The following is a 21,192-nucleotide window of genomic DNA, read 5'->3' as shown; positions in this document are numbered from 1 at the left end:
CAACTGATGAACTGTGGGCCACCTCACACCTCCATAGAGTTCAGCAGAGAGGAGAGGAAACTGACTCAGTAGACCTTTACTTCTGGCTATGATTTACATTCAGTGGAGCCTGTCTCTCTCCTCCAGCCTAATTAAAAGGTGCCATTAGAAGTTTTAAGACTCGTCTGGCAACAAGGCAATTTGCAGACTAAATCTAAACAGACTCCCAGGCAGAATAACTACATAACACAAACTTTTTAGACATTTCCAGGCTACAAACAGTCTAACTTGCTATCAGTGTTGGGGGTAACAAGTTATAAAAGTAACACATACAAGTAATATATTACCTTTATGAGTAACAGAGTAATATAACTAGTTACTGTGTTAAAATATTGCAATATTATCAAATACAGCTTACTTTAAATTCAGAAACTTTCAGAATCATATTTCTATCAACATGCTGTATAGATTTCTTTAAAGCCTTGTCTCCTGCTAACGGAATTCATGCTGTAACTTGTTTCCTGTTGTCATAAAGCCAAAAGTCAAAGAAAGATGGCAGCTGTGTTGTCATAATACATTGAAATAAAATGCATAACATTAAAGGGATTACTTAACACCAAGGACACATGCAAGTCAAACACACTCAAACTTAACATGTAAGTCAAGTCAAGTCAAGTCAAACTCAAACATCAAACTTCTACAGCTTTACTTATCTGATACAGGTAGGCCTAAAGTGTAGCTCCATGCTGAATGGACAGCATAAACAAGCTAAATAAAGTTATATAACCATTAATATGTAATATAATACTTTCCATGCAATGTAACGAGTAATATGTTAAGTAACGTATCCCAACACTGCTTGCTATAGGCTACATTCTAAACCTGTTTGTTTAGAATGTAAATCATGTAGATTTATCTCAGTGATAAAGTGGAAAGCTCATTTTGCAGCTGCGGGTTGCATCAGAGAAACGATTTGATTGGTTATTCGGTCCCGAGTAACATGATGGTGCACACCTCCTGCAACACAACGTGGGTTGATGGTTGGTGGGATCCTTGGGACAGAGGCCTCACTTCGGTCCAGCTCTATTGCTTATGTGACTTTATGGGCCAAAGACAAGATTTCAGGAGATTAGCTTGTGGACTTTTAGCTCAAGGACTTTCATTCTATGATACAGTAGAGTCTAATTATGGACATTTTGTGCTATTTAGGCTAGACCACATATAACATTGTTACAAAACAGACCTTTCATATCTACCACCTGAGATCTCAGCTCAATTCCCCTTACAGAACAACAAGTCAGTGGGGATCTATTTCATATAGACCTAGTGGTTGCATTACTCCAAAACATGATTAGATAACTTAGAAACTCAACCTCAACCTGAAAAAGGTTTAAACCAAGGGATCATTTTGGAACAGAAACTTAGAGCAGCCCCTGTATGAGAAGGACAAACATTCTAAAGAAAACACCAACGAACACAACACCTTTACCTACACCTGAGGGCATTACTATGGATTCCATTACGAAGCAGACAATGGCAACAACACAAGAGAAACGCCTCTCTGATCAATAGAGTTGCTCAATATCTGTCAAGCAAAGCATACCACCAATTCCTCTGTTCCAATGGGTCACACACACAGTCTGAAAAACAGTAACAAATAGCCTATGAAATAGCTTAGTAAGAAGAAGACACCTGCAACTCTCATTATGGGATAATGATGTCAATTTGGCCTGAGGCAACATTCTTCCCTCCACTGTTGACTTCACATAGCATTTTCTCTCTCTCCCTCTTAACCTACACTTAGAAAACTGTTGTAAATCCACAGCTCCATACAGAGGGTAATGACAGACCTGCCCCTAGACTCACCGAACTCTCACTGAGCATTCACATATAGTCTGCTAAATCTACAAAGACATGGCTTAAACAAACCTGTAAGCACAAGTGAACTTCATTGAGTTTATTGAATTTGGAACCACCACCACACACACAAAAAAATAGGTTCTACAGAATCTAGGTCTGGCTGAAGATTGCAAAGCACAGGCATCCCTGTAAGCTTTGCATTTCGGACAACTATGAAATGCGCTTAGGTGGAGCCTACAAAGTAACAGTGAATTGAATGGTAGTGAGTGAGCACATCTTGACCTGTATTGGAACATGTTACCAACCGATCACTAACACTGATCATGCGAATATCAGGGACCTTACATGGGTCAACCAAGACGCACAAGCTCTCTTGACAGCTGTCAAAACCGCTCGCTCCCACTCTAAAACACCAACTAATTAGCTGGCAATGCACTCTCATTCATGTCAACCAAACCTATCATATGGAGATCATTTTCATTTAGGTCTACTAAAATACTGAAGGGATGCAATGACTATTATTATACTCTAGTTATGGATTCAACTACCAGGCAAGAAACAGCTACGACGAACAAGCGGGTCTTAACATCAACAATAACATGTTCTGACCAGCTTTCGCGTTGTGAGAGATGTAAATTTAAAGTCCCACCGTTGCCTGTACGAGAAAAAATGAATTCGAACAACATTGAGATTTCGGTGGTCTTAATTGCATTGACGAATACACGCCTTGCCATAATAACGCCTGGTAACCGTTAAAAATCTGTAATGATTTCAAGCTGCGCTTTACCTTCAGTTCCGCACTCTCCGCCATCTTGAAATTTTGAACGCAAACGTGATGAGGTGCGTGATCGCGCACTACGCGACGTGATCGCGCTCAGTGGGGTAATAGGGGTAGTAAGAGATCATATCTAGGCTACTCTACTTTTTAAAGAAAGTAATAAGGCCAATGTTGGTGTGACACATTTGACGTGCAACAAAAGATACACCTGTTCAGCAATGCACCACTCTTGTCCTTCCTGATGAGGTTTTCCAGGAGATAGAGCTCATACATTTTTTATAGCCCCTTGATGTATGTTGCAAAACTACTGAGAGGCATCCAGCCAATAGTATCCAGCTGCGGCCTGGACAAGCCCCTGACTAAACCAATCATATTTTGCCCGACTGTATGTGATAAAGTAAAAATAACTACAATAAAATGACACACCTGACCAGAACCCGTGTAGTGTCAGATCGTGTTCCCTTGTTCCTTATCTGACAGAAAGAGGAATCTAATGACAATTATTGTAAAAATAACAGTGATAGTGGCTTACACTTTTGACACTTCGTCCTCCGAAGCAGTTTCATAATGACTAATTAAGGTTCTTGATGAGACGAAGCTCTTGTGTGAGAAAAACATTTGGCATTCATTAATAAATGATAAAAGATTTTTGAAAACATTTTGAACATTTTTTCTGCAAATGTGGAACGTTTGAAAAGGTTGCACATCTTGAATATACCCTGTAGCACATCCAAACATATCTGAAAGGCTATAGCTTTTACTGCAGTTAGTGAAATTAAAAGAACCAATAGGCCTACAGCAATCCATTCTAAGAAAATGTCCTTGCACATTGGGTAAATTCATTACTATGTCTCAGTGATGAATAGAGTGCTTTTTTTTATTAAAAGTTGTCTGTCCATGAAAACAACTAGTACATTTTGATGTTCAATACATTCCACATAGGAATCATTTCAGGGTCATTTTCAGCAATTGTACCGATGCCCACTCCTCAAGGGGCAAGATTATGCTGGTATGCATGATGTGGCAGGGCCACTGCTCTCAATGATGCAGGCTAATAGCCTACTATTGATAAGGCCCAAAAACGTGACAAAAGGGACATAAAAAACATGGTGTTTATCAGCCAGTAGGGGGAACCCTTTACCAGGTATCGGTAAATCAGCCTGAATTATTATAAAGATCCCACTCTCGCTTACTCATTAAACACAGATTCTCCCCAACATCACGTTATTGTATCTCTCTTCCTTAACCCATTTGTTCCCAAAGTTGTACAACACATGAAACAATACAAATCATATGCCATTAGTAACCCCTTTTAGGTCATTTATATTTGTTTTTTTAATAATTAAATGTAACAGTATATGAAAAAGTAGGTTTGTTGTCACAAACAAACCTTGTTACCCATTGTCCTTTCCCTAATACCCAAATGTCAAAACCCTAATACTGATATAATCATATCTTGATTCTATGTACCCTGGCTTTTTGATTGCCCATAGAGCCCCAGCTCATTTCCAAATACACCTGAACTAAAAGATACACAAACCCTGTTACAGTAACCAGTAATACAGTAATATATATGCCATTTAGCTGACGCTTTTATCAAAAGCAACTTATATTGCAGTGAGTGCATACATTTCAGTATATATGGTCCCAGCGGGAATCAAACCCACAACCTTAGCGCCATGCTCTACCAACTGAGCCACAGTAACCCACGTTAACTATCCTTCATTCAATAAACCTGTCAGCAGTAGTAACCTGTAACTGAACCGCCTGCACATCCCCACCCTGCCATACAGATATACTTTGTGACCAATGTACCATAACCATATAACAGATAGATATTCTAGATTGTTCTATAAGATATTCTATGTGCTCAAGTCCCATTCACTAATCCACCACAAATGTATAACCACAAGGGGGTAAAAAGAGGGGCAGAAAATTAGCCTACTATTCAGGCAGTGCATACTATTATACCTGTATGATCAAGGTATACCCCTACACTCAATTACTAATACAAACCAGGTTGATCCCTGGACATAAGGCTTAATACTCATAGAAAACCGGCACATACCAATACCGAAACCTCAGTATTCACACAAGTCAGGTGTACACCTGTGTCAAAAGCCCTAATCTTCACTTAAACCAGATTTATATTAAGTCCATATATTCCTACCAACCAGGTCTGCACCTGTCTTTAAGGCCCAATAGTCACACAAACCAGGTCTATACTACCTGTGCTTAAATGTGCATACTCATATATAGTACTTTTAACCAGGGTTCCTACACCTCAACCCAAGTACTGAAAACTGATTTAAGCACCTTTTTTGGATTCATGGACAATTGCAAAATCATGTGTAGAATCATTAAGATAATGTATATCCATAATACTGTATGTCTTAACCTAAATCTACTGTTAAAGGAATTAATCTGCTATGACTAATGTATATGATGCATTAGCATCTATGTATTATCCCACGGGTCATAACTACGACCACTTGCTTCTCTGTTTCATGAGCAACATGGATGCCATGGATCAAAAATGAAATAATATATGTAAACTAGACCTCTCTAACATTATATCTACAAAAAAATATTGTTCTATTTCAAACATGTATTTGTTTAAAAAGCAGTTTAAAAAGAGATCTGATGCCTCCTGAATCCACCTCAGTGAAAAATGCATCTCTTGTGACCATTTTGAGAAATGATATCCCAAAGATGGACACCACACACTAGGAAGAGTAATCTCATGTAATTCATCTTGAATGAAATGCATTAGGTCTATAGAGGTCCATTATCGATTGCTGAGTGCTTTGGAACAAAATAATGTTCATTTTGGTAGGCTACCTCTTAAGCTACCACATGTTAAATGTGCCAGCCACAATGAGAGCCAGGTGCAGGCCAACTTTATAAAGACCACTGTCAAAGGGAATCATTAATCATGAAATGAGTCCATTAGCTACGTTGTCATAATGACATGATCAAACATACAAGGTGGATGGTGGACTTTTATTCCTTTCTTTTATTCTCATGATGTGCTTGCGTCATTTCAATCTATAATTAGTCAAAAGCATATTTCTAAATCAATATCATATTAGTTAATGGGTTGTGTGAATACAGTTCACATAGAAAGGGGGCTCTTTTGATTTTAAAAGGAATGTTTCAGCACACCACAACCAAATACCTCATGCAATTTGCAATAATGCATAAGCGCACTTTATAACTTTATAACTGTGATCCACCAGGTGCAATATAGATTTGTATATGTATATATGGAACTAGTTTTTTTTTTTTCTTTAGTTTAGTCTGTTGTGTTAGGGGGGACTAGCAAAGTAAGATTTTCATTGTGTGGTGTAACTGTCTGTTTACTGTGCATATGACTAATAAATATCTTGAATCTTGAATCTTGAATCTTGAAACACATTTTGATAAGCATTAAATGGATGACGTTGTTACGATGAAAAGATGAAACCACATCTATGTATCAGATATCACTAATCAAGGGTGTAATAGTGGATGTGGTCTGTGTGCATTTTCTGTTTTTACACACCCATTTTTTATGACCTCTGTTTCATACTGTATAAGCTACAATCACACATAAGGATCAGTTCCTAAGGATATCAACAAATCCTATGGATAAAACAAACCAAACCATATTGATCGACATTATCATATTGTTATTGTCATAAAGTCATTGTTAGATCATTTTAAGATTACATTACATTATTACATTATTATATGTGTCTTTGTAAACAATGTCCTGATTGTCAGTCAATCCGTATGTTTTTGAACACATTGATACAAGTTTGTAATGCTCAGCTACATCTCAAGGGATTCATATGATGAAGATTTCACTATAATGTCAGTACTGGGGGCCAATATCAATTACGCAAAATAGGTCTACTGCATTGACATATTGCGTTTTCCTTATCCTTATCCATAGCACAATACAAAGTACAAGCAGAAAAATAAGCACGATATGACTAGTCTTTAAATCCATTATTCTCATGATTGGTTGTTATTGGAAGCCATGTTTTCTGTACAAGGTGTGCTGTTCTTATATAAGAAAAATATTTGAATTCATGTAACCAGTTAGTATGCAAAAGAAACAAGCCATAATATGAGGAGCAATTACAGTCAAAGGAAATGTATATTTGTCTTGCATCACTTCCATTATGCAAGTGTCTCAAGTATCCAGATCAGAGGGCCATCTGGGAACTGTAATCAATATCTATTAGCTGTCACATCAGAGGAATTAGATTTCGCTATTAGATCAGGCTATTCCCCTGACTGAATGTCAAACACTGTAACTTGACTGGAGTTCTGAGGCATGTCACGTAATGTAAACGTCAGAAAGGGATCAGAGATCATGTGTCGTGTGCTGAATCAGTTGTTTAATGTGATATAAAACATCAACTGAAGAAACATGAATGCAAATAGTCCTTTTCAGAAGATGCTATTCTTCACAAGAACAGCAGATGTCAGTCTTGTACTTGTAAAATGAGACATTTAGGAGGCAAGGCAAAAAGTGGCAGAACTTTTTTAATCGTATTTTACAGTCATTTCTGATAATGATTACGTACATATATGAATGATATTGACCCTGCATGAGGTAACAGCAATACTTTGCAATAATTAGAAGGTATGAGAGTGAGAAATATCACCATCACCTCACTTGTAACTGATTTGAATGCTTGAAATAGATAAAACATAGGGTATACAAATAAAATGCACAAAATGAAATGTACAGTCAAGTCAATGGCAAAAAAATAGTTGGTTTCCTGGATTCATCCATACTCCTCTTTTTTGCCATGAGCAAATGATTGAAATGGCGAAAATATTCAAGAAAATACAGTAGAAAAAATACATACATACATGTGCACAAGAAATTGTTTTGGTTTATTTGTCAAATGTAAAGTAGGTTTAAGATGATTATCTATGAAAAGTAATGCAACTGAGTAGGCTATATCAGGGTGTCGTGTGTCTTAGAATGCAAGAAATACAGAATATTGTACATGATAAGACCCAATCATAGAGATGGAGTGAACAGACTGTACACTGCAAATGATTCATTTGTTGTGAAGAACCTTTTATCTCAGGAGCCCGTAAGTCATTGGTACTAATAAGTGTGTGCATATATATTTTGGTGTTAGAAGGAAATGTGCTCATTCATTCATTACATCCAAACAAATTGTTATTTATTTCATACTGTATGTCTGATAGAATTACAGTGTAGTCCAGATGAAAAGTAACGTTGCCCATTTAAAGTGCTTTTAACATCAATGATATACAATGTTTCATGTTTCAGATGAAGGGAATGATTCACAACTCAATTAGATACGCTGAAATAAATACATGTAAAAACACATACAGTAAGCTGATGAAACAATCAAAGAAAGCTACATCATTGGGATCCATTTGACTTGAAATATCACTTTACACAAGTCATTGCACATCGCCACACATAATATATATTTCCAGGATATCTAAAGAGCAATCAATTATGATTCAGAGAGACTTGCCAGTTATACATCTCAAGAGCTCTATAAAACGTGATATCAACAGCCTATACATGTACATACAATGAACCTCTCCTTTCATATGTAGGTATATCACAGTCTTCTAGCCCAAGAGCTCAATTCAATGGAGTGGGTAGATCTTGTAAATTCCATCATATCCACTTGAGCGTCATAAATCGATAGCATATCTGGGTGTCTGTAGACAGGTAGTCAGTCCTTGAATAACTGAAGGAGCAAATGAGAAGTTACTACAGTTACTTCTGTTGAGGCAGATGTCTCTTTTTGGCTGCATTGCATGAGCTGTCCTAGGGTCAGTGGAGGGATGGGGTGGTCCATCATGGTGGCAGTAGAGGGGGTTTGAAAGTACAGGCTCCAGAGCAGTGACGAGGAGTCAGCATCTTGCAGGAGAAATGGTGAAGGGCGTCGTGAGCTTCTGGGGAGAAAGTGGATTTGTCCATTAGAACATTGTGAAAGGTGAAATAAATGTAAGTTTCTTTCTAAATGAAAAGCATTATCCACATGAAATAAGAATCCAAATATTTCATTCATTGTACATTCATAAGGAATCAAACGACATGGACAATCCCATGACACATTTTATGAAATACAAACTATAGGCCTACTGAATAGTTGGTCAAAATCTTCAGTTAAACGTGTTATGAATGATCAAATATGATGTGGCACACAACACAGACATATAGGGAAGAATAAAAAGTAGCACTTGCATATGTACGGTTGCACAATAAGGACACAATATACTGGTCAAAGTCTAATTATTTGAGACTGGCTACATGTTCTCTTTGTGGACCAAATAAATTACCTTTTAGCTTCTGCTGTATTGCATAACGAGCTTTTCTTTCTTGATCCAACTCGCTGCACAAAGTGTCTATAAGCAAAAAAAGGAAAAAATAAAAACGCAATAATTGAGCTACATAGCGGTGGTGGTTTGTAACTCTTGAAACGGTGACGGTAATTAATGTTTTTTTTTTTAAGGGTACTGAGAGTGACCCCTCGGTGTACTTGAACTTTGTATTTACACTAGTGCGTTAGTGTAACTCTAGACCTCTGCTTGGAAGGACGGCATCAGTTGTTTGTCTACTGCATGTAAGCGATACGACGATAGGCCTACGTAATGGTCTGTCTTTTCAATTTTCCAGAGCATGATTTAGAGGAAAATATCCTTTGCAAAAACAAAAACAACAGCGAAATCAATCTCTCTTTGGTATTATTGACTTTCAGTCTGCTACAGTATCTCCAGTCTATTGAAAAATGTTGACAGTTTTACAGGAAATAGATCGTAGACTACATTGTTATGGGATAATCACCGAATTTATGCAAGTGTCACTTTTCCGTTTACTTTTTTGGGAGAAAAAGAAAGCAAGAATGGCTATCGGAATGCTGTTTTTTATACATGTTCAAATATCTCAGAACACAAATATGACTAGTTGCAAGTCAAATCAAATTCGGTCCAGAAAACAGTAGACCGACATTACAATCGCAAGAGAAAAGCTCACCTCTGACGATGTGGAGCTGTTGGACCATTTCCTCTCTGTATGAGAGCTCCCTCTTCATCTGGTCCTGATAATTATCTAGCGAGCAAACAGAGCATATAGTTTGGTGTCAACGCGCAATTAGAGCTTGAAGTATTTCATTAAATATGCTATTTCTAATGCCCAATAATACCTTTTAGACTTTGGAATTCGCGTTCCAACTTTTTTCTCAGCTCTACTTGTTCCACAAGCTGTTTTTGGAGTTCCTCTGCGAAACAATCATCATCATCATCATCATCATCATCATGTTCTTCGATATAAGATATATAAACGAATCCCCAAAAGAGCTTTCAACTGCTTATCCAATTGTTATATCTTTGAAATAACATTATTCAATTTGGCTATTTCATCTTCAAACCAATTCTGGATAAGATAATATACAATTTTCTTCCTTTATTTCCCTGAAATTAGAGTATCATAACAACTATCATCAGAGGGCCTATGATGTTCATGCTAATAGTCGTTTAGCTCCACTGTGTCTCCATGCATGCTATTGGAAAATAATTAGCTCGCTCGCCTCGGGGAGAGGCATACGCACTGCAGCGTTATGGGTGCATAGGCTCGTTAAAATATTAATAGTCTCAAAACGATTTCGTGTCAGAGTAATGATTCAAATTTGCGTATCTCGTAATTTTGCATAGGCTGAAGTGGTTAACAAATGGAAAACAATCTATGACAATCTACAATCTTGAATAGGCTACTATACATGTTTAATCTATAATAATGGATGCCAAGATCTCTCAACATAGGCTATGAGTTGGCTATAATCTTTATTTCGTTTAGGCAACGTGATTGTCACGTAAACAAATAGAGGAAAAAAGGTAGGATAAGTCGTGTCAATTAGGTTAGGCGATCAAATAAACCCACATTAAGTAATTCCAAGAAAATGAATGGAAATCTTAATGTTCGAATGTTGAATAATATGAGGTGATACAATCAGAGACATGGCATACAGAAAACATGTAAATATGGTGTTTTTGGTCATAATGTGTTTTGTTAATAAGAATAATGATAATGATGGAACCCTTACCCTTGGCCATGTTTTCGATGTCCTTCTGGTGGATTCTACAGACATCGTTGCGTAATGCACCGTCACCTGACAGAGACATAACATTGGGTTATTTAGCCTATAAGTTAAAATACATTACTTTAGTGAAAACATAGATGTGGATGAAAGTACAGCTGTAGGTCCTAAAGACCTCTTCACCCCCACTACCCCCCTGTACTAACCCTAACCCTAACCCTAGAGACATCTTCAACCTCACTAGCCTCAATACAAGTTTTGTCCTGTTAACAAAACAAAAACAAATCTTCTTCTTACATTGTGACTGCCAATGGCCCTTGGTCTGAGCATTGATTACTTTATCTTATGATGACTGATGGATTGATGATTCACCTACTTAAACAAATGTATTTGTTGTAAGTCGCTTTGGATAAAGGCGTCTGCTAAATGCCATAAATGTAAATGTATGGCACGCACGCACGCACGCACACACACACACACACACACACACACACACACACACACACACACACACACACACACACACATACACAAATAGACTCACATGGGCCTTCTTTCCCTTGGTCCTGATGACTTCTCCTCGACACGTCATCTCCAGTCGGAGAACGTTCTTGTGGGTCGGAAACATGGAGGACACCTGAGAAGTAGACATATTGTTGACATTAATAAGCCTAAACGGAATATTCTTATTTACAAAGAAAATACCAGAAAAGGGATGGCAAGATAATAGCTCACCGTTCGGTTCCGGAGGGCTGTTCGGATGTTTAGGACCAAATGGAGACGGACCGTTCAAGGGCACAGGTCCTTCCTTTTGATGTGTGTACACCTGCACAATTAACCAACCAATTATGGACAATACAATCCCAATTACAATAATTTTCTTAATTTCCTAAACAATCCTCCGCGGGCAGATATATCCACTTCCTAGGGCTGTTCATAATTATAGGGAAGTACAGCCTTAATTGATGTCCGCTACTAAATTGTGGCTTGACGGAGGCCTGCAACCTTTCCTAATAGAAAAGGCAAGCAGCAGACACTACCGATAGAAACACACCAATTATCCCGAACAAAGGGAAAGACGGGGTCCTTCGCAGCAACCTTTTGAGAATTCTTATTGGTACACTGCTTAGTCCATATTCTGACGGCAACGCCTCTCCAAGAAAACACTACCATAGAGCGGTAGAGCCCGTGATTTCAGGGCGTCTATCATAATATAACATACATAATTCCCGAAATAAATGACAGAAGTGTTTTGCGTCTGTGTTATGAAATGTCAAATCTCACTTGCCAGAACCCCTAACGAAAAAGATAAACAATGCATGAAAGTAATCCTGAACGAATACATGTGGCTCATAGCGAAGAGATCTAGGCTATGGAACCTCCAGTGTCTCCATCAAGTAGTCTGTTTGCTAGGCCTGTCTATTTTCATCATTTCGTTTTCACCATTAGGCCTACAATATTTTTTCAAGTTAAAACAAACATTGCCTTCATTGACTATAACTTACTTCGTAAATCGGTGTGTCATTGCGCTCTGACACCTGCTCGTCATCAGATGAACTAGTGTGGGGGTCTGCCGGTGGGGGTCTTGGACTTGCCCCCGGGTCTTGACTCTCCTCGGGCTCGGAATGGGCCGGGGTCAGAGCCGGAGGACTCTGATGGTCCTCCACTGACAGTTGGAGCGACTCATCGTCCTCCTGTCCCCGGTTTGACTCCACATCCACATCAGGATCGTCCCCGCTATCCACATCCGGGGATATGGACCTGTAACTAGAACTTTCACTTACAAAATCTGGAGACAGGTAACCAGAACGGGCTCCGGTGTACGTGTCTCTGTTGCCGTATAACTTCGCGATGCTCTCAGCATCTTTCAGCACTGGCCTGAAGGCAGAGATGTAATTTATCTTTCGTGGGGTCGTGGTGGGTCCCTCTATAGACCGGGCCTCATCCCCAGACTTATCATCGTCGTTCCGGGTGGACTGTGAGCTTGAACAGCGCTCGCTGTCGTGGAAGCTGTCCTTGGGTGTCTTAGCGCACCGGTCACTTTGGTCCGATTGCTCCAGTTCACTCTGGCGTACACTAAGGAGCTCCGTGGGGGGTTTGGGCGGTGACTGTTGGTATGGAGGCAAAGGTAGGCCGCCCGCTGTGGGCCAGAACATGGGGAAAGAGGGGTACATACTGTCTTTTGCGCCTTGCCAAAAGACGCCCGAGACATTCGTTTTATTTTGCTCTCCCACTCCGTCGTCCTTCTTCTGACACAGTCCAAACGCGGGGAATCCATACGGATGAGGAAACAGCGGAGGGGGGATCTTTTGAAGCATTCCAAAACTCTTACTAGGCACAGGGATAACCGGGTAGTTCCGGACGCCGTTAATCAGACCAAGGTTCCCTCTGTCTTCGTCACAACGCAGCGTTTTGTGGGGGACGTGGGGAGGGCTTCTTTGGGTTAGGTTACTGGTAGCCTGCGACTTCAAAGAAGAGGACATCGATGACCCACTCATAGGCAGTGTCCTTTTCCGACTCCCCCCGTTGAACATCGCCTTTACATCCTCCCACGCGTGGGCGACATCATCGGACGAGGTTTTGTCTGTTAGTTTGAGGTGACGTCTCCACGAATTAAAGTTTGCTGCGTCCGGTTGTGTATATTTGGACTCGGGGGTGCGATGAGAGTGAAATATGAATTTATTTGGAGAAAAATACATGTTACAATACGTACATTTTATGCACTTGGCCCTCGAGCTGTTATACCGGGCCGGTATGAAGCTTCCTCTGCTCCCCCACGCGCATTCGTGGGACACGTCGAATGCGAAATTTTCCGGTAATTTGGGCGGGTTGTGAGCGCCCAGGAACGACTTGCACAGACGTTCGGCCTCGCGCTTGGTGATCATGCCGCAGCGCCGCGAGGATATGGGCATCGCGCCAGCGCGCCTCAGTATCTCGAGCTGGACCGGCGTGCACTGGACGCACGTGATTCCAAGGGCAACGCGCCGGTTGTGGATTTCGTTGTAACTGTAGTTCTTTAACAAGGTGTTGGAAATCTGCGCCAAGCAAAGTCTCTCCTGGCTATCTATCACCAACGACACGATGGGCACTCCATACAAGGCTGTCTCGCTGACTTGGTTGGGTTTCAGGGAGAAGCTGGGCAGGTCCTGCTTGGAGGTGGGGGAAGAGCTGGAGTCTCGTCCCGCTGGTAGTTGATCGGGTATCGACTCCATTCCTGGAAGTCTGGAAAAAGAGAAAAGAAACTTTTGAGCTGGCTAAATATTCGATGCCTATAAGTACAAGCACTCCATAGCCTAGGCATATTAGCATAGTGGTCACTGTAATTAACCTGTTTTTATTTTGTATTTGCAACAACAGTCAATCAAATGGTTTGATTGGTATTACGCGTACACATTTCGTGTAAGGCTAACATGATGCATAGTCATAGAATAAGTTTGCCTCATCAACAATAATTCCAACAATAATTCCAACAATTACAAATGTATGCACTCACTGTAGGCCTACTGTAAGTCGCTTTGAATAAAAGCGTCAGCTAAATGGGACATATTATATCACAAGAATAATGATAATAATAATAATAATATTAATACATTAATCATTGTGTATATTATGTGTGTATATATATATATATATATATATATATATATACACACACAATGATGAATGTGTTCTAGCTTGATAAAGATGTAATTGTATTATGTTAAATCATTATTTGTTTTTTGTTTACACAATTTATTAGAATAAAATAATAATAATAATAAGTGTACAGTTTACCCTGCAGAATAAGGTCAATTGATTCAAAAAGTAAATTGAAATTCCATTAAATTAATTACATTAAAAAAAGACCATTCATTTACAACGATTTTCAATAATTCCAATCGGAGAGGCTTTTTATATATATATAAAAAAGGTTCCATTTTTTAATTGTCAATTCAAATGACTTGGATTGGATGACACTGGATTCAAGTGGAATTGACCCCAACCCTGTTGAGTATGTTCCTATTGTCCATGGTACTCTTTACTTTTCTTACTTTACATTTCTAACGGTTTGACTTAAAACCAAGGTTAGCCTATAATGCTTAGGGATGGAACATTTTCCTAATGTCTTGCTTTAAATCGGCTCAGAGGCAAGGGTGACTACTTAAGAAAACGCATTATCCTTAGATCCCTACGTAAAAGAGCAGAAGGAAAATACTCGCTGAGCTGCACCAATGCGCTTACCGGAGAGGAAAATAAGTACTAAGCCGCTTTCTAGGTAATTACACAGGTTCAGTTGTACATCTTAGATCTGTTAATAACATCCCTATATAATTAAGACTTGTCATGAAGTGTCTCCGTAGATTACCGTTAGTAGTTTAGTGCAATGGCTTTTAAGCTATGTGAACTTCTGTGAGACTAAAGTCTATGACAAATATTAACGTAGGCTTATCTAGATAACATTGATAATTGTTTTTGTTATGTAAAACGTTGACATTATTATACAGGAAACACATACGAAGACGTGCTCATAGAAGAGTCGATATGCACTGAAATGGAAATAGCCTAAGTGTCGTCAATGACGAACAACAAATACACTTTCAATGGGAATACATGAAGGAATGAGATAAGGAATTGCAAAGAAAAAAAAGCCTACCTTTCTTTCAAGAAAATAACACAATATTCCAAGGCTTCAGTTGAACACAAGTTTTCCTAAAAAAAAAAGAAAAAAAAAGAGCAACCGATCCGATATATAGGCCTACAGGGTTTATTACTGGACCAAGACTGCGGATGAGTCTCCCTTTCTCTCTCTCTCGCTCTCCTCTCTCTCTCTCTCTCTCTCTCTCTCTCTCTCTCTCTCTCTCTCTCTCTCTCTCTCTCTTTCTTTCTTTCTCAGAGCAGACAGTGGGCATCCATCCTCCTCGGCTCTCGCGGGCTGAGTGAGGAAGGAAGGAGTGACCACATGGCAGTCGTAGAGAGCCTTCGCCACTCCTTGACAGTCAGACGCTCATAGAACTGAACAAGTGACCGCTAAACTAATAGTAAGACACACCCACTTAGCGTACCATACCATCTTTTTAACCGTTTGTCTGCGGGATCACGTACAGTCAGTACTTGGCTCAGTACTTGGCTCATTTCAACTTCACTCAGTGGCTGTCTAGGAGAAAAGATTCAGGAAAGGAATGACAGCAAATAGGACACATTAAGAGATGTAGAGATGACTATTAGTAAATTGCCTCAGAAGTAGATAGATAAATAGATAGACAGACAGACAGATAGATAGATAGATAGATAGATAGATAGATAGATAGATAGATAGATAGATAGATAGATAGATAGATAGATAGATAGATAGATAGATAGATAGATGATAGATAGATTATTTCAACATTAATTCACAGCCAATCCCCATAATAATCTGAACGAAATTAGGGTGCGTATTTTTCTATTATTAACAAAATTAGGCCTATATTTCATGAGCAGGGAAATGTTGATATATGTATCAACATCGTAAAATATAGCCTAAACTTCAACAAACGAACACAATGAATATGAAATCGAAAGCCCCAAAATGACAGGGAGTATCATTTATCAAGTTACACGACCATCTGTTTGGCTTCTCGTGGACACGCAAATCAATTTCAGTCCTTCTGGTGAAGACGCCATGAATGTTAAGGCCTGGCGTGCTTTTGTTCGAACGTCAAACAATTCGACACGTTTTAAATCACACACTGTGCATTCTCCTCCGATTTTGCATTGAAAATGGGACCGAATCTTAGATGAGCTGAGCTGATAACTTGCCTCGGGCAAAACTGTCATCTACACCCCCTCCTCCATCCCTCAATGCCCACCCACGAAGCAAACTGTCTGTAAATAAAGCAAATTTGTTTGAGCACACGGGACACGAGAGCCAGTGTGATATATTAGAGCAATAGGCTGAGGTAAGTGATGGAACCCAATACTGTAAGACCATATTACCTATTCATAACCTGATCAATGGCCCACGGTTAACCCCGCTAAGCCTACTGCTGAGGTATCAATACCTTGCCCATAAAGTTCAAGGAAGGGACTCTTTTCTTTATTTGCTCTCTATCCAACACAAAACATTAACACTATTGTTTACATTTGTAAGAGCTGAAATAAAGATGATGTATTTTAAAGGTCGGTTTTGAATAAATCCTTAATCAAAAATAAAATCTGATGCTTCAAGTGAAAGAAATTGAGAGTAGACTATTTATTCAACTTTTACAAAGACTGTATTTTCATTCGGCTATCAAGGAGACATTAGTCTGCGATAACAAAAATGTCCGATGTAGAAATTGACACTGATTATGCAGTAATTAATCAAAATGTCTGGACCAAAATGTGAACAATTACCTAATCAAATAGGAGTTAATAATGTCCACAAACGCCCCAAGGCTATGCTATTGCTAAACAGCCCCCCAAAGGATTCCCTTAAACTCATAGGGCCGAAGAGCTATAGCAGGCTATTGACTGTGTGGACAGATCAGAATATAGAGATATTTCGCCTAGACAAAATGCTAGAGAGATTTACGATTGACACGCTTTCACATCATGTTTTATGTTATAAAGCTGTCTCCAAAATATAATCGTACATACCTCTATAGGCCTATATCAACATATCCAAATAATTGTCATTGGAAATTTGGGAAATTATAATTACAAATAGGCCTATATGACTATATGATCTGATAAAATATGACTTTGAAAGTTGCACTGCATTCGCTCTAGCCTGTCATGCACACGCACTCGTCTCAGATGGCGAGCATGCGTCCCATCAGCTCGGTCCCATTCAATATTGATGGTGAAGGGAACAGACACCGAGCTGGCTTCCTCCGACATCTCGTCTTTCACGATCAAGAGGTTTTCCTCCAGCCCGACAATAATTACAATTTTATACTGTAATTATTCCTCTCTTTTTAATTATTTAGACCAGCGACTGAATGCGCCATTGTCACCGCTTATTCCGGAGAAACGTGAGCTCACGTGGGCTCACGCGACACCCTCATTAAGGCGCGTGCGGAGGTTCAGCGTCGGTACGACACGCGAGCGGCACTGCGACGTGCGCCTTTAATTAGACATTTCAGCGGTAATTTTAGGCGAGCCCCTTTATGACCGTTGGATACACATCAATGAGGTATCCTTTTTTTTTTTTTTTTTTTTTTAAAGAGTCAATTATCTGAGTCTCATTTTATACGCGTTCGATTGTTTAAACAAACCTGTGCTAAAATATTAATGTGTTACTGAGTTTAAGTCATTAGAATTCCCAAACTCTCTGGAGGTGAACGTAATAGAATATTTACGACTTTGGGTATTGGATATTGACAGTGACGTTTGACAACTTGAACCGTAGCAGTTAAATAACATTTGTGACAATATTGTAGGCTTAAAAAGTGCATCCCGATTATAATTTTTTGGATTCATAATTGAACATTTTTAACCTTTAGGCTACATGTCCAGGTTGGTCTTTTCGAGAGACCTACAGTGTCTATTTGATACTTTTTTTATTTTTTATTTTTTTTTAAACAAAGCCATTCTGATCAAACGACGTCTCGGGCTAATTCTGTTAGTACACATACGGGATAAAGGGATAAAGCACAGCTCACTTGGATGTGTAGCGCCTGGGAGCCTATATATTCATCCACAACGTAATTGTCTATTGACAGACGAAGAGAGAAGTTTGTGAATAGGTAGCCCGCATTCATCTTAGCGAATAGCATCTCTCTCCCTCGTTGCCTAAAGGCCTAGACTTTGATTCAGAGAGCGGCAACAGCCAGCAGGGGAGAGAGGAGACGTCGTCATTCTGGGGGACTCGTACCATTATTGTTGATAATGACTCTATAATCACTAGGCCTCGGTTCTGTTCTTCACATTACTTCCATTACTCCCTTTAAAAAAAATAAACATACATATTCCAACGCCCAAATAGGCCATTCAAGGACACAATGAAATATGCCTACACATGATCACACATTTTGAAATGTTATAACCTAGACCTACATCATCTCGTTACAAGCTTTGAGTGAATCAGGATTAAAAAGTAGTCTTTGATGCAGAGACAATTGTGTCGTGCGTATGGTGACAGTTATTGATGTCATGAAAAAATAGGTTTTCCAATATGACTATATCCCATTGAAAGATTAAGTTGGCTAGTTTACGCATGACTACAGGCCTATTTCATATTTCAATAAACTCTGTATTAAATGATAATTTTAGGGTATACGTAATCCTTATTTGATACAAGGTTCTGTAGCCTATTAGGCCTAGTAAAACATTTAAAAGCAGCAACAAAACTTTTTTTTAAGGTTAAAGCCTAAAGCAGGGTCTGTTCTGTGGGTCATGTAAAAACACTGTCACATAAATCAAACCGGTCGAATTCAGGAGAAGTTTAATAACACCACCGATTGAGGGCGAATGTTTTATAATTAACAGTTGTATCAGCACCTTATAAAACCATGACCCCAATAAATTCCACTTTAGAGGCGAATCAATCCTCTACTTACACAGGCCTACTGATCCCTCCTTGTGCTCGGTAACACTTAAATGGTCGATCTGCAGTTCGCACCCTTTTTGTTTCGAGTGAAAAGAGCATTTCGATTAGGCCTACACTTTTTATTGGGAAAAGATTGCTCCGAGAGGAACGCGAAAATTAAACGGTGACATTTTAATTACTGGGCATTGATAAAGGGAGCCGGGTAATGGGTGTGTACAGGGCGGGCTCTGCTGTCTGACCTGATGTGCTAATCAACTTGGACTGCTGCGGAAAAAGGCCAGTCGGCGATACAATACAGACGCGTGCCGCTGCGCCATTTCCATGTCCCTTGCGGTGAGCGGAGACGCATCACCAAACAAAACGGTGCTGTTTATGCTAAAACGAGATTGAGCATCCACATTTTCATCAGAGACACACTATTATCATAGGTCATATTTCACAATGCAGTATAGAATTTCATCTGTCTTGTTACAATTTATTTCGTCAATAATGTATGTGTGAAAAAACCCGAACTTTAATTTGATGTACATTTACTTCAATTTCCATTAGCTTCGAATGAGGCTGCTGCTAACCAAATTGATTATCTGTATATGGCAATGGCATTTACATGCATGGGTCTGGATTGAGAGGGGTCAATATTGTAAGTGACAATATCTAGGAGGTTTCTGTGCATACTGTACCATGAGATCTTTCTCTCTCTCTCCCCCTCCCCCCTCCCTCTCTCCCCCCTGGCCTGTCTGGAGGACAGAGGTCTTTGTGGTTCAATGCCAACATGCAACAGAAATTCATTTTCAAATAAACCCCACATTTCAATGCAGTCTCAGGTGCCAAGGAAGGCCATCTTTAAGATGAACACGCCCTGCACATTTAAAAAGTTTTGTAAACATGTTATCATTTAAATTCAACCTATTCAATGTCAACAAAGAAACCAATTCATCTCCAAATTGACCATACTCATTTGTAATCATTGCAGAACCTTTGCAGTCATCCTTTTCAGTACAGAAAACCTTGAACACACGGAGAGGGAACGCACTGGGAAACGTTTAAATAAAGATACAAGGACAGAGAAGATTTTTTTTACTTTATTTTCTTATCTTATATTATTGCACTCTCTCTTCCCCATTTCAAATGAATAATTGGTGCTTACAGTACACAGGGACAAAATGGCACATGGAACATTTTCGAAGCGTCATCTGGTACACTCAGATGAGCATTCAATGAAGGTCACTTAAAATCACAAACATCCTATAGGGTGCTTTCAAATTGAAATGCATTACAACGCATGGTTGTCTGTACAGTGCATCATAGTGCATTCGCAGTACGCAGTGCATTAACTTGTGCCTTGTACAAATCATTTATCATTGTCTGCTCATTGAAAACCATAGGGTTAACTGTGTTTGTGAAGAACTATTTCTGGTGGTTTAAAAGCATCCTTGAGTGAGAAAAGCAAGGCTTACAACACTGATTGAACCATTTGATAACACTGAGAGCACAGCTGTTTTCATCATATGTTAAAATGGAACTTTGGATGATTCAGAAACTCTTTCAGGCACCCACATCTACGCCCAAAGCAAACTTAATTGGGGCAGTTTCGTTACATAGAAATATTTCCTTTAAAAAAGCAAAATAGTGCTTTAATCAAGGCTTTAACTGTACAAAGAAATAATACTTAAAAAACAAAACAATCAAATTAACAAAACGTAAGGTCCAGGAGTATATCTGTGGGAGTATATTAGTAGGACATAGAGTGGCTTCATCAACAATTCTCAGTTTAATGAGGTAAAGAAACATCATCAGAAAAAGAGGCTCACACACAGGTTACTGCAGAACACACAGGCACCTGATATGGGTCTAAACAGCATTTCATAGTTTTTCTCCAAATACTTGAAAGTGCACTTGATTTTGTTGGCCTGGATGGACAGGGTTTGTACTTTTGACATGAATCCATTAGTTCCATTTGTACCAGGCAGGCTAAACCAAGTTCTCCTTTAAGTATT

General features: G+C 39.2%; 2 protein-coding genes across 2 annotated transcripts in view; both read right to left on the bottom strand.

The window, feature by feature from the left end:
• Positions 1 to 2,639, bottom strand: part of pias1a (protein inhibitor of activated STAT, 1a) — a 38,079-nt gene extending 35,440 nt beyond the window's left edge. Inside the window, exon 1 of the mRNA XM_083680392.1 lies at positions 2,627 to 2,639. The gene's annotated coding sequence lies outside the window, so the exon portion shown is untranslated. The remainder of the gene's footprint in view (positions 1 to 2,626) is intronic.
• Positions 2,640 to 8,327: 5,688 nt separating this feature from the next.
• On the bottom strand, positions 8,328 to 13,922 carry skor1a (SKI family transcriptional corepressor 1a). Its single transcript, XM_083681237.1, has 8 exons — positions 12,210 to 13,922; positions 11,440 to 11,530; positions 11,249 to 11,341; positions 10,711 to 10,776; positions 9,814 to 9,888; positions 9,645 to 9,719; positions 8,951 to 9,016; positions 8,328 to 8,563 (listed from the first exon to the last, which is right to left on the bottom strand). The coding sequence occupies exons 1-8, from the start codon at positions 13,914 to 13,916 to the stop codon at positions 8,466 to 8,468; spliced, it is 2,271 nt and encodes a 756-aa protein (XP_083537363.1). The 5' UTR covers positions 13,917 to 13,922; the 3' UTR covers positions 8,328 to 8,465.
• Positions 13,923 to 21,192: the final 7,270 nt, after the last annotated feature.

This window comes from Argentina silus (assembly GCF_951799395.1).
Source record: "Argentina silus genome assembly, chromosome: 11".
In the NCBI taxonomy this organism is placed as follows: Eukaryota; Metazoa; Chordata; class Actinopteri; order Argentiniformes; family Argentinidae; genus Argentina; species Argentina silus.
The sequence above is the reverse complement of the archived record's forward strand: the minus strand, read 5'-3'. Positions and strand labels throughout refer to the sequence as shown.